Below are 14,327 nucleotides of genomic sequence, written 5' to 3'. Positions count from 1 at the left end.
CCAACACACCTCCAGGCTGTGTAAGGGCTATTTGACCAGGAAGGAGAGTGACAGAGTGCTGCATTAGATGATCTGGCCTCCACAATCACCCGACCTCAACACAATTGAGATGCTCTAATATGAGTGGACCGCAGAGTGAAGGAAAATCAGCCAACAAGTGCTCAGCATATGTGTGAACTCCTTCAAGAATGCAAAAGGCATTTCTCATGAAGCTGGTTGAGAGAATGCCAAGAGTGTGCTGTCATCAATGGCAAAGGATAGCTACTTTGAAGAATCTAAAATACTAAAATAAGTAATGCTGTGGAGTCCCTGCTATGTCAGACGTGGGGTAAACTCTCTGCTGAGAGACTAGGAGACTGATCCTACAGGGAGTTAATAGGCTGAGTTTCTGGGGGCATTTTGTTATTGATCTAAGAGGTGTAGGTGGAACCCTCCCTCCCTCACAGACAGCCAGCCAGACAGACAGACAGACAGACAGACAGACAGACAGACAGACAGACAGACAGGCAGACAGACAGAGACAGACAGAGACAGACAGACAATTACCAAATGAGGGCACATATGGAAAAGGGTTATTTGCAACCATGCCCCTTTCTCCAAAAAGAGAGGCATCAGCTAAGGCTGTCAGGTCAGCATTTCTGAAAAAGCTCATGGGATTCTTGCTGCTCAGAGTCCTTCTACCTACCTCACCTGCAGCAGACAGAGCCAAGAACATGCCTAAAACACCAAGAACACCTGCTATGCAACATTTCCACAACACCCTCTCTCAGTTGAAGCAGAGGTCATAGAACTCAGAGAGAACAAGCTTCAAGATGATGACACTGTCCACAAACTAAAAGAAGAGATGAAACAGTTCAGGGAGGAGAGCCGAGCATCTATTGCTAAATTAGAAAGCCGAATGGACAAACTGAATCAGACAAATGATGACCTCAGAGACCACAACAAGAAAAGAGCTAGAGCAAAGAGAGAGGTACATTGACACCCTCAACCAGAAGCTAGTCATGTCCAAGCTAGTATGTCCTCTGCATCTAGAGAACATGTCCACCAGCTTGGTACAACACAGGCAGAACCTGAGACCAGCATAACCAGCATGGCCTCCACCACACAGCCTGATGACACTGCACCAGCCTTCCAGTCCGCTCCAGCCCAGGGCAACCTACCAGCCTCCCAGTCTGCTACGGCACATTCTGCTCAAGCCCAGGTCAGCCTCCCAGTCTGCTCCAGCCCAGGTCAGCCTACCAGCCTCCGAGTCTGCTCCAGCCCAGGTCAGAACACCAGCCTCCCAGTCTGCTACGGCACAATCTGCTCCAGCCCAGGTCAGCCTCCCAGTCTGCTCCAGCCCAGGTCAGCCTACCAGTCTGCTCAAGCCCAGGTCAGCCTCCCAGTCTACTCCAGCCCAGGTCAGCCTCCCAGTCTGCTCCAGCCCAGGTCAGCCTACCAGCCCCCCAGTCTGCTCCAGCCCAAGTCAGCCTACCAGCCTCCCAGTCTGCTCCATCCAGACAACCACCCACAACTGCAATCCTTATCGATTCAAATGGGAAGTTCTTGGTGATTCCCTAGACACCATGTGTATAGGTGCGGGTGTCCTATAACTGACAGTGCAATGCAGCTACTCAGTCAGACCAGGTTTGACACCCCTGACAACATCATCATCCACACTGGCACAAACAACCGTTGTGCCAAAGGTGAAAATATATCTGAGAAGAGTGGCAGAGCGGAAACAGGCTATGTTCCCAACAACACTCCTACCAAGAAAAGACTTCACAGGACAGTTGACTGACAAAATAGATCACTGTGGACTGTGCCTCACTGCTCAACGTCAGAATGGCTCATCATCCCACTCTGACACGTGAACACTTATACGATAATGTACACCTTGATCAGGACAGTGTCAGAAACTTTTCTAAGGACCTAAAGGATGCAACACTCTACAGGGACCCACACACCCATCACCCCAGCAGCAGAGGCCCCCCGCTACACTTTCTGAAACAACACTACCCCCACCATCCCCAGAAGAGAAAAAACAGACACGGCTTTACTAGACCGGCCCACCACAGCACAGATTTACCAGACCAGACCCGCCACCGGACAGCATGACCAGGCCCGGCCCATCACAACACAGCTCTACTAGACCCGGCCCATCAAAACTCAGCTCTACTAGACCAGGCCCATCACAACACAGCTCTACTAGACCCGGCCCATCGAAACTCAGCTCTACTAGACCTGGCCCATCACAACACAGCTCTACTAGACCCGGCCCATCAAAACTCAGCTCTACTAGACCAGGCCCATCACAACACAGCTCTACTAGACCTGGCCCATCACAAAACAGCTCTACTAGACCAGGCCCATCACAACACAGCTCTACTAGACCAGGCCCATCACAACACAGCTCTACTTGACCAGGCCCATCACAACACAGCTCTACTAGACCAGGCCCATCACAACACAGCTCTACTAGACCCGGCCTATCACAACACAGCTCTATTAGACCACAGCACAGCACTGACCACTACTCTAAGGTCAGGCAGAACACTGTCCTTCAGAGAAGTGGACCACATGATGCAGTCCACACAATGTATCATTCAGATCACCAGCCTACATATGCTGAGGTAACCTCAGAACGATCAGACATTGGAGAAGTGCGCCAGCTACTGCATTTAATATGCAGACTACTGAACAAGACAGACCCATTAATTCACTCACACACACACACACACACAAACACACACACACACACACACACACACACACACACACACACTCTCTCTCTCTCTCTCTCTCTCTCTCTCTCTCTCTCTCTCTCTCTCTCTCTCTCTCTCTCTCTCACACTTATTATACATGAGATCAATAACTAACAGTTCTTGGAGTATCCAGGGCCTATACTCTTCACATTTTGGTTCTTACAAATCCGTAATTTCTAAAAAAAACCATCAAGGGACAGGACATCATAATCCTAACATGGAGACGTGGAGACATTCATACTCAGTGCCCCTCAGGCTATTAGGGAAAGTTTACCACCATAAATCAATACAAATGTTTAACGGGGCCAGGACATTTGGCATAGGCAGGATTTAGCACTGAATGAAATGAAAAAAAGGTACTAACCACATTTGGCTAAAACTGAACAAAGCTACAATCTATAGTGACAATGATGTATGCATATGTGCAGCTTATGCTCCCCCTTCAGATTCATCATATTATAATGATCTGTTTTTTGACAATTTCCATACAGAAATCATTCAATTTCAGGCAGAGGGTAAAGTACTTCTTTGTGGAGATTTCCATGCGAGAACAGGTTCTGAGCCTGACTACACTGATGAGAGAGGTAACCATCACATATTTGGACACCCCTCCTTGGATTGCGCGAGTGCTCGTCACTTCCATTTGAGCGCGTCACTTGTCTCTGTGCTGTTTGTTGCTACTTGGCTACGTGACAAACTTGACAGTTTTTACTTTTTTATAACCGTTAATCAATCTTCATTTAACACATTTACCAACGTCTTGGTTCTATTTTTGTTATTTCATTTTCCTCGCTCTACTTTTTTCATTCAACTTTTTCACTCCGGACACTTTATCTGGGTATGGTTCAACAGGACCTCCACCAGCCAAAGCTAAGTAGTAACATTAAACCTTCTAATTGCAGTCACTGTACTCATAATATACAGGAGAACGATCGCCTTACGGCGAGGATAGCTGTGCTGCAAGCCCAGCTTCACACGCAAACGTTAGGCAAGGGTTATTTCAGTGTAGGAAAGGATGAAACAGCGTCTGTGCCACCAGTAAGTACAGATAGTAACGTTAGTATAAATCCCCCCGCACGGTCCCCGCAGCCGGACAACTTTCTCATGGCTTCTGTAGGGAAATGCTGTAGGAATGCTCAACCGGTGTCGCTCATTCAGCCGACAGAAACTTTCAACCAGTTCTCCCCATTAAGCAACGAGTCGGAGTCAGAGGCCAAGCCTTCTCTTGTCTCTACTCCACCCGTTATGGGGTCTGAGCCACCGAAGCCTCCCACCATTAGTTCTGACAAATTGAAAACTCTAGTCATTGGCGACTCCATTACCCGCAATATTAGACTTAAAAATAATGGTCCAGCAACATCGCTTCAGTGTGTATATTAGTTAGAAAGATGTGTCGCATCGAGTAATTGTCTCTGGCCCCCTCCCAGTTAGGGGGAGTGATGAGCTCTACAGCAGTCTCACAACTCAATCGCTGGTTGAAAACTGTTTTCTGCTCCTCCCAAAAGATAGAATTTGAAGATAATTGGCCGTCTTACTGGGACAGACCCACAAACAGGACCAAGCCTGGCCTACTGAGGAGTGATGGACTTCATCCTAGCTGGAGGGGTGCTCTCATCTTATCAATCAACAGGGCTCTAACTCCTCTCGCTCCACAATGTGATAGTGTGCAGGCCAGGCAGCAGGCTGTTAGCCACTAGCACATTCAGTGTTGTCAGCTCTGCTGTCCTCATTGAGACCGTTGTCTGTGTATGTGGTCACTGCACAACCATGGAGGTAGAAACAGAGGTGCAGTGTCTCCTTTACTGTGAGAAATATTCACAGCAATTACTACCGTTATTCAAAATGTTAACTTATTAAACCCATAGGAAAAACAAAAATACTAATGGGCAACGGAGCTATGGCTCCTCTTGCAGCCAAATATGTATTTTCCTGCCATAGCCTGAGGGACACTGAATAATAACATGTGCATAGTAAACAGTAACTTTGTTATTATTAGTTTTATTGTTATAACTATTATTGTTATTACTATTATTGTGATTATTGTTCCAAATATTAGTGGTATGGGTAGTAGGGGTGATGGCAATGATAGCAGTTTAATGATTGTGGTAGTAGTAGTAGTAGTAGTAATGATAATGGTAGTTGTAGTACTGATGTAATGGTGAGGATGCCAGTTAGTTATAGTTTCATTTTCCATGTCTAGCCTTTTATCCCTTCCAATATTTGCAAGCAAATGCCAGAATGTTATCCATCTCCTTAGCTATCATACTCTAATTCCACAGGGCATTCAACTGATTTCAAAACTCGGTCCTCCAGAAGGTGGAGAGCAACACTTTTGCAGTTCTACTATGTGATATATTTTTTAAAAGCAGCGTTATAAAGGATTACCTACACATACTAACCAGCTCATGTTATAGACAGAAGCGTGCTACATGGCAGACCAATCCGAACTCCTCTCTCAGCATGTCCAGCCCATCCATTATCTCTGCCAATCATGGCTAGTGGGAAGGTTCCTGTTTTTTCCGTGGTTAAACCAACTAGGCTCGTAATTTAGCAATTGTATTCATATTTACAGATGGCATACATTCGTTATTAAGGCACATGACATTTCCAGAAGGCATTTCTGCCAAAAACACATTTTGATAAGAAATACATGTTTTGTTACCGTGGAATTGCCCAGTAGTAGTAGTGTGTACTGCCCGTGTAGTGGTAAGACCGTTGTTCTTGTATCCAATTTGCCTGTGATGTCTCTGCTTCCACCTGCACTAGGTCAACCCAACTTATGCTGTGCCTCGTTAAAAATAAACTAATGACTGCAGAGGGAACACAGGAAGAATAGCAGTGTTTTCGCCCCAATCACTTTCTTTTCCCCCTCTCCCTGGTTGTCCCTCGCTGCAACTAAAAATATAACCACGGCGCAGATTGCTGTGTTTATGGCTTTACATGCCACTCGCCATGTGATGAGTGGGGGAAATTTGGAGCACCATAATTGAGCTGTTAGACCCCCTGAGTGGTGTAAGTACATGTGACTACAGGGTGTGTGTGTGTGTGTGTGTGTGTGTGTGTGTGTGTGTGTGTGTGCATGCGCGTGTGTGTGTGTGTGGTAGGTGGTGGCGATTATTCAAATATGAGCGATGTGCAATGGCAGGCCTGTCTGTCTTTGTCAGAACCCTGAGATTGAAGAGCTCTCCAAAAACCACAAGAAGAGCGGGCGAGGAGGATGGAGGGATGGAGGAGAGAGGGAGAGATAGAGCACTCTGGGCACAGCGGGGTCGAGGAAACATTGATAACTAACCTCTTATAGCCAGCAGGCCCTCCCCTCTCCTGCTGGTCCTGTCCTTCTCTTTACCTGTCTTTAATGTGATAGGGCTGATGTGGTAGTCTACTTGTGGTCTGTAGGCTGGCAGTGCCTTTTTTTAAAAGATGCTAGTTTTACTCCCCCTCTCTCCCTCTCGCTGTCTCTCTCTCGCTGTCTCTATCTTTCTCTCTCTCTTTCTCTTCCACTGCCCCCTGTCTCTCTCTCTCTCTCTTTCTCTTCCACTGCCCCCTGTCTCTCTCTCTCTCTTTCTCTTCCACTGCCCCCTGTCTCTCTCTCTTTCTCTTCTACTGCCCCCTGTCTCTCTTTTTCTCTTCCACTGCCTCCTGTCTCTCTCTCTTTTTTCTCTTCCACTGCCCCTTGTCTCTCTCTCTCTTTTTTCTCTTCCACTGCCCCCTGTCTCTCTCTCTCTCTCTCTTTCTCTTCCACTGCCCCCTGTCTCTCTCTCTCTCTCTTTCTCTTCCACTGCCCCCTGTCTCTCTCTCTCTCTTTCTCTTCCACTGCCCCCTGTCTCTCTCTCTTTCTCTTCCACTGCCCCCTGTCTCTCTCTCTCTCTTTCTCTTCCACTGCCCCCTGTCTCTCTCTCTTTCTCTTCCACTGCCCCCTGTCTCTCTCTCTCTCTTTCTCTTCCACTGCCCCCTGTCTCTCTCTCTTTCTCTTCCACTGCCCCCTGTCTCTCTCTCTCTCTTTCTCTTCCACTGCCCCCTGTCTCTCTTTTTCTCTTCCACTGCCCCCTGTCTCTCTCTCTTTTTTCTCTTCCACTGCCCCTTTTCTCTCTTTCTCTTTATTCTCTTCCACTGCCCCATGTCTCTCTCTCTCTTTTTCTCTTCCACTGCCCCCTGTCTCTCTCTCTCTCTCTTTTTCTCTTCCACTGCCCCCTGTCTCTCTCTCTTTTTCTCTTCCACTGCCCCCTGTCTCTCTCTCTCTCTCTCTCTCTCTCTCTCTCTTTCTCTTCCACTGCCCCCTGTCTCTCTCTCTCTCTTCCACTGCCCCCGTCTCTCTCTTTTTCTCTTCCACTGCCCCCTGTCTCTCTCTCTCTTTTCTCTTCCACTGCCCCCTGTCTCTCTCTCTTTTTATCTTCCACTGCCCCATGTCTCTCTCTCTCTCTTTTTCTCTTCCACTGCCCCATGTCTCTCTCTCTCTCTTTTTCTCTTCCACTGCCCCCTGTCTTTCTCTTTTTCTCTTCCACTGCCCCCTGTCTCTCTCTTTTTCTCTCCCACTGCCCCCTGTCTCTCTCTTTTTCTCTTCCACTGCCCCCTGTCTCTCTCTCTTTCTCTTCCACTGCCCCCTGTCTCTCTCTCTCTTTTTCTCTTCCACTGCCCCATCTCTCTCTCTCTCTCTCTTTCTCATCCACTGCCCCCTGTCTCTCTCTCTTTTTTCTCTTCCACTGCCCCATCTCTCTCTCCCTCTCTTTCTCCTCCACTGCCCCCTCTCTCTCTCTTTTTTTTCTCTTCCACTGCCCCATCTCTCTCTCTTTCTCTCTCTCTTTCTCCTCCACTGCCCCCTGTCTCTCTCTCTTTATCTCTTCCACTGCCCCCCTCTCTTTTCTCTTCCACTGCCCCCCCCTCTCTCGCTCTCTATGTTTTCTCTTCAACTGCCCCCCCCTCTCTCTTTTCTCTTCAACTGCCCCCCCCCCCCCCCCCTCTCTCTCTCTCTCTCTCTCTCTGCTTTCTCTTCTACTGCTCCCGTCTCGCTCTCTCTCTCTCTATCAAAATCAAATTCAAGCTGATTAGGAAACTTCCTAACCTATACAATATACATTGTAATCAAATAATGAAGAACTATAATATATCATGTTAGTAAATAAAAATACAGATAACAATAACAAAAAATGATAACAGTCAATAGTAGAAATAATAAATATGGTTATTCTGTCCCCAAGCAAGGAGGGCCTACAGCAGAACCTAGATCTTCTGCACAGAAGCACCAGATCATCAGCAAACAGTAGACATTTGACTTCAGACTCTAGTAGGGCCAGGTGCTGCACACTGTTCTAGTGCCCTCTCTAACTCATTGATATATAAAGCATGATGTAAATGGATGTAAAAAAGTCCAGTTGCCAGGACCACGAATACAAATTAGACACCGTTGCCCTAGAGCACACAAAAACTTCGGCCTAAACATCAGTGCCACAGGTAACTTCCACAAAGCTGTGAATGATCTGAGAAAAAAGGCAAGAAGGGCCTTCTATGCCATCAAAAGGAACATACAATTTGACATAACAATTAGGATCTGGCTAAAAATACTTGAATCAGTTATAGAACCCATTGCCCTTTAATGTTGTGTGGTCTTGGGTACGCTCACCAACCAATAATTCATTTTGGCCCTTAACAGAGAGTACACAGCCGCAGAATGCCTGACCGCTGTAACTGGCCCAAACTTAAGCAAAGTTTTGACTATGTACAGACTCAGTGAGCATAGCTTTGCTATTGAGAAAGGCCGCCGTAGGCAGACCTGGATCTCAAGAGAAGGCAGGCTATGTGCACACTGACAACAAAATGAGGTGGAAACTGAGATGCACTTCCTAACCTCCTGCCAAATGTATGACCATATTAGAGACACATATTTCCCTCAGATTATACAGATCCACAAAGAATTTGAAATCAAACCCAATTTTGATAAACTCCCATATCTACTGGGTGAAATACCACAGTGTGCCATCACAGCAGAAAGATGTGTGACCTGTTGCCACAAGAAAAGGTTGTAAATGCAACCCATATTTTTGTTTATTTATTTTCCCTTTTGTAATTTAACTATTTGCACATAATATGACATTTGAACTTTTGTGAGTTTAATGTTTACTGTTTATGTATTGTTTTTTTTCTCACTTTTATTTATTATCTAGTTCACTTGCTTTGGCAATGTTAACATATGTTTTCCATGCCAACAAAGCCCTCAAATTGAATTGAATTGAGAGAGAGTGAGTGAGAGTGAGAGAGAATGGGAGGGAGTGAAAGAGATTGATAGAGAGAAGGGGTGTGAGAGGGAAGGAGAGAGAAAGAAAGAGAAAGAGGAGCAGCTAGTAAAGCACTGTCCAGCCTGTACACCATTTTATAGTTCATGTTTGGCCCGAGGGATGATGGCGGCTAAGCAGTCAACTACCCCACTGAATGCGGAAGAGTACTCTGTGGTGCTCTCACAATAACCTGCTGTATTTGTGGTTAAATTTGGTTAGATGAGCAAACAAGGAGCTACCGCAAAACAGATTTCCTCTCCACATTTACAACCTGGTCTCTGAGCATTTCGTATTATTCTTTATGTAAATCCGCAATGCGCCATCTAGTATGATATGTTACATTTCGTATGGCATATATTAATTTGTGGGTGTCCATCACCCATTTTGTATGATATGGTATGAATTACATTTCGTATGATATGTCACGAATTTTCAAAACGTACAATATGTAAGACATTTTAGCTAGGTGGCTAGGATGCTAAGGTTAGTTAGCTTGCTAACACTAGCTAGGCTAGGGGTTAAGGTTAGGGGGTAGAGTTAAGGTTAGGGTTAAGTTTAGGGTTGGAGAAAGGGTTAGCTAAAATGTTTAAGGTTAGGGTTAGTGGAAGTGTTAGCTCACATGCTAAGTAGTTCCAAAGTAGCTAAAAAGTAGCAAGTAGTTGAAAAGTTGCTAATTAGCTAAAATGCTAAAGTTGTCCATGATGAGATTCGAATTCGCAATATTTAAGTTGCAAGTCGTTCGCATGATACGCCCACCCATCCACCCCGACCAACCACACTACGTTCGTATTTTACCAGCACTCAAACCACTATCCCACACTCTGCAATGGTCCTGGAACTAAGAACTGTGCCAAGGTACTTCTTGATCGTTAACTCACAAATCAGACACACACACTTACCTAGCCAGTGTTCTCCAGTGATCTTGCCAAATCCCTCACGGTAGGAGTCCCATCCTCTGAAGAAGTTGACCGAGCCATCTTCCCTGCGCTGGATCACCTGTAGAATACAGACAAAGACCAGGGGTTAGAGGTCAAGGCTATAGAACACCAGACATAGGTCATACAGTGGTTAGAGCTCATCGTTTGGAGGTCGGGGCTGGCCTGGGGTCAGCAGCGATACACTTCCTACCTGCTGTATCTTTCCAGTAGTAAGATGAGTCACAGTGAAATCTAAGTCAAGTCATCGAAGTCAAGAACATCATTAACTTCTCTTCTCTCAGTCATACATTCTAGAGGTTGACCGATTAATCTGAATGACCGATTAATTAGGGCCAATTTGAACTTTTCATAACAATCGGAAATCTGTATTTACAAATGTTTTAAAAAAAATGTATACCTTCATTTAACTACGCAAGTCAGTTAAGAACACATTCTTATTTTCAATGACGGCCTAGGAACAGTGGGTTAACTGCCTTGTTCAGGGGCAGAACAACAGATTTTCACCTTGTCAGCTCTTGCGACCGTACAGTTAACTAGTCCTACGCTATAACCATTGCACCCCACGAGGAGCCTGCCTGTTACGCAAATGCAGTAGAAGCCAAGGTAAATTGCTAGCTAGCATTAAACTTATCTTTAAAAAAATCAATCAATCATAATCACTAGTTATAACTACTAATCCAGGTTAGCAGGCAATATTAACCAGGTGAAATGGTGTCTTTTCTCTTGCATTCATTGCACGCAGAATCAGGGTATATGCAACAGTTCGGGCTCATTGCGAACTAATTTGCCAGCATTTTACGTAATTATGACATAACATTGAAGGTTGTGCAATGTAACAAGAATATTTAGACTTAGGGATGCCACACGTTAGATAAAATACCGAACGGTTCCGTATTTCACTGAAATAATAAACATTTTGTTTTCGAAATGATAGTTTCCGGATTCAACCATATTAATGACCAAAGGCTCGTATTTCTGTGTGTTATTATGTTATAATTAAGTCTGATTTGAAAGAGCAGTCTGACTGAGCAGCAGCAGGCCAGTAATCATTCATTCAAACAGCACATTCGTGCGTTTTGCAAGCAGCTCTTCGCAAAGCGCTGTTTATGACTTCAAGCCTATCAGCCTAATGGCTGGTGTAACCAATGTGAAATGGCTAGCTAGTTAGCTGGGTGTGCGCTAATACCGTTTCAAACATCACTCACTTTTAGATTTGGAGTAGTTATTCCCCTTGCCCTGCAAGGGTCGCAGCTTATGTGGAGCGATGGGTAACGCTACTTCGTGGGTGGCTGTTGGCGATGCGTTCCTGGTTCGATCCCAGGTAGGGGTGAGGAGAGGGACGGAAGCTATACTGTTACACTGGCAATACTATAGTGCCTATAAGAAATACAAATGGTATAGAGAGAAATAGTCCTATAAATACTATATTAACTACAACCTAAAACCTCTTACCTTGGAATATTGAAGTCTCATGTTAAAAGGAACCACCAAATGTCATATGTTCTCATGTTCTGAGCAAGGAACTTAAATGTTAGCTTTTTAACTTGGCACATATTTTACATGGCACACATTTTTACTTGGCACATATTGCATATTGGCACACATTACTTTCTTCTCCAACACTTTGTTTTTGCATTATTTAAACCAAATTGAACATGTTTCATTATTAATTTGAGGCTAAATTGATTTCATTGATGTATTATATTAAGTTAAAATAAGTGTTCATTCAGAATTGTTGTAATTGTCATTATTACAAATAAATAAATAAATAAATAAAAAACTGGCCGATTAATCGGTATCAACCTTTTTGATCCTCCAATGATCGGTATCGGTATCGGCGTTGAAAAATCATAATCGGTTGACCTCTAATACATTCTTCTGGTGTCACCAATGAATAATGCATACCCTCTTCCCTTTGAAAAGGCTTTTTTTCATAAACTAATAAAACATAATCCATTAAATCTTGATTGACTTCGAATAAAACTCTATGGAATCCGCATCCTTAATTAAAAGCTAAGAAAGTGAGGATGATTCTCTCTCATAATGCAATATCCCTAAATCTAAGGCCGGGTGACAATTACATTATCCTCCACAGCTCTATGAAATAAATTCTATCAAGCTAAGCGATGTGTGAAGAAATAGAGTGAGGCTTTGTATAAAAGAGACCTTTCAGCATGAAAAACAAAACAAGATATCTTAATAGAGTTGAAGTCAGAAGTTTACATACACTTAGGTTGGAGTCATTAAAACTAGTTTTCAACCACTCCACAAATTTCTTGTAAACAAACTATAGTTTTGGCAAGTCGGTTAGGAAATCTACTTTGTGCATGACACAAGTCATTTTTCCAACAATTGTTTACAGACAGATTAAATCACTGTATCACAATTCCAGTGGGTCAGAAGTTTACATACACTAAGTTGACTGTGCCTTTAAACAGCTTGGAATATTCCAGAAAATGGTGTCATGGCTTTAGAAGCTTCTGGTAGGCTAATTGACATAATTTGAGTCAATTGGAGGTGCACCTGTGGATGTATTTCAAGGCCTACCTTCAAACTCCCTGCCTCTTTGCTTGACATCATGGGAAAATCAAAATAAATCAGCCAACAACTCAGAAAAAAAAATTGTAGACCTCCAGTCAAGTCTGGTTCATCCTTGGGAGCAATTTCCAAATGCCACGTTTATCTGTAGAAACGATAGTACACAAGTATAAACACCATGGGACCACGCAGCCGTCATACCGCTCGGGAAGGAGACGCGTTCTGTCTCCTAGAGACAAACGTACTTTGGTGCGAAAAGTGCAAATCAATCCCAGGACAACAGCAAAGGACCTTGTAAAAATGCTGGAGGAAACAGGTACAGAAGTATCTATATCCATAGTAAAATGAGTCCTATATCGACAAAACCTGAAATGCCGCTCAGCCAGGAAGAAGCCACTGCTCCAAAACTGCCATAAAAACGGCAGGCTACGGTTTGCAACTGCACATGGGGACAAAGATCATACTTTTTGGAGAAATGTCCTCTGGTCTGATGAAACAAAAATAGAAATGCTTGGCCATAATGACCACCGTTATCTTTGGAGGAAAAAGGGGGAGGTTTGCAAGCCGAAGAACACCATCCCAACCGTGAAGCATATTCGTGGCAGCATCATGTTGTGGGGGTGTTTTGCTGCAGGAGGAACTGTTGCACTTCACAAAATAGATGGCATCATGAGGCAGGAACATTATGTGGGTATATTGAAGCAAGATCTCAAGACATCAGTTAAAGCTTGGTCGCAAATGAGTCTTCCAAATGGACAATGACCCCAAGCATACATCCAAAGTTGTGGAAAAATGGCTTAAGGACAACAAACTGAAGGTATTAGAGTGGCCATCACAAAGTCCTGACCTCAATCCCATTGAAAATGTGTGGGCTGAACTGAAAAAGTGTGATAAAAATTCACGCATTTTATTGTGGGAAGCTTGTGGAAGGCTACCCGAAGGTTTGACCCAAGTTAAACAATTTAAAGGCAATGCTACCAAATACTAATTGAGTGGATGTAACTTCTGACCCACTGGGAATGTGATGAAAGTAATAAAATATTAAATAAATCATTCTCTCTACTATTATTCTGATATTTCACATTCTTAAAATAAAGTGGTGATCCTAACTGACCTAAGTCATGCATTTTTTTACTCTGATTAAATGTTAGGAATTGTGAAAAACTGAGTTTAAATGTATTTGGCTAAGGTGTATGTAAACTTCTGACTTCAACTGTATCTAGCAAACAGGGAATGTCCCAAGGATGTACAAGGGACCCTAATACAACCAGGGGATCGAGTCATCACAAGCAGTGGGTGAACAAAATGGGAAATGTGCTAGCACTGTGAAAAACTAATCTGAATGTAGAAACACTCTGAATGATTACTAGTGAAGGTGCTGTTTGTGTTAATTAAAGTGGTCACAAGCAATTGTTGGATGCAGTTGCAACCCACACCCGCCAAAGAATAGTGGTAGCAGTGGTAGGAATTAAAAGCCTTATTATTACAGCAAAATAGGCAAATATGACTTACCAATACAAAAAAACAAAAATTAATTTCTACCAAGAAATCCTAATCAAAATCAACTCAATCCAAAACGGACACTCTGGCCATCAGTTTACAGAACACTGGCAGAAAGAGGTGGAAATACCTTGAACCGATCCCTGGGCAAAACCATAGCCAAGCAGGCGTGCAACCAATTGTTAATTTGTTTATTTTGATCCCTATTAGCTTTTTCAGAAACAACAGGTGCTCCTCCTGTTGTCCACAATAAACCCAAAACATGACAAGTAACAAAACACTGATAAACAAGGACAGTCACACAAATGTAAAATATAACGATATTGAAACGAACCCGG

At 43.9% G+C, this 14,327-nt stretch overlaps 1 protein-coding gene across 6 annotated transcripts in view; it reads right to left on the bottom strand.

The window, feature by feature from the left end:
* The window catches only part of LOC110523391 (fibrinogen C domain-containing protein 1), a 329,714-nt gene that overhangs the window by 165,085 nt on the left and 150,302 nt on the right, over window positions 1-14,327 (bottom strand). For all 6 annotated transcript variants that reach the window (XM_090234140.1, XM_090234143.1, XM_036977014.2 and 3 more), the window contains one exon: window positions 9,913-10,009. In XM_090234140.1, the coding sequence (XP_090090266.1) occupies window positions 9,913-10,009 (97 nt within the window). The remainder of the gene's footprint in view (window positions 1-9,912; window positions 10,010-14,327) is intronic.

This window comes from Oncorhynchus mykiss, chromosome 5, assembly GCF_057628025.1.
Source record: "Oncorhynchus mykiss isolate SJ-2025 chromosome 5, ASM5762802v1, whole genome shotgun sequence".
Lineage (NCBI taxonomy): Eukaryota > Metazoa > Chordata > Actinopteri > Salmoniformes > Salmonidae > Oncorhynchus > Oncorhynchus mykiss.
This window is presented reverse-complemented; position numbering and strand designations above follow the sequence as displayed.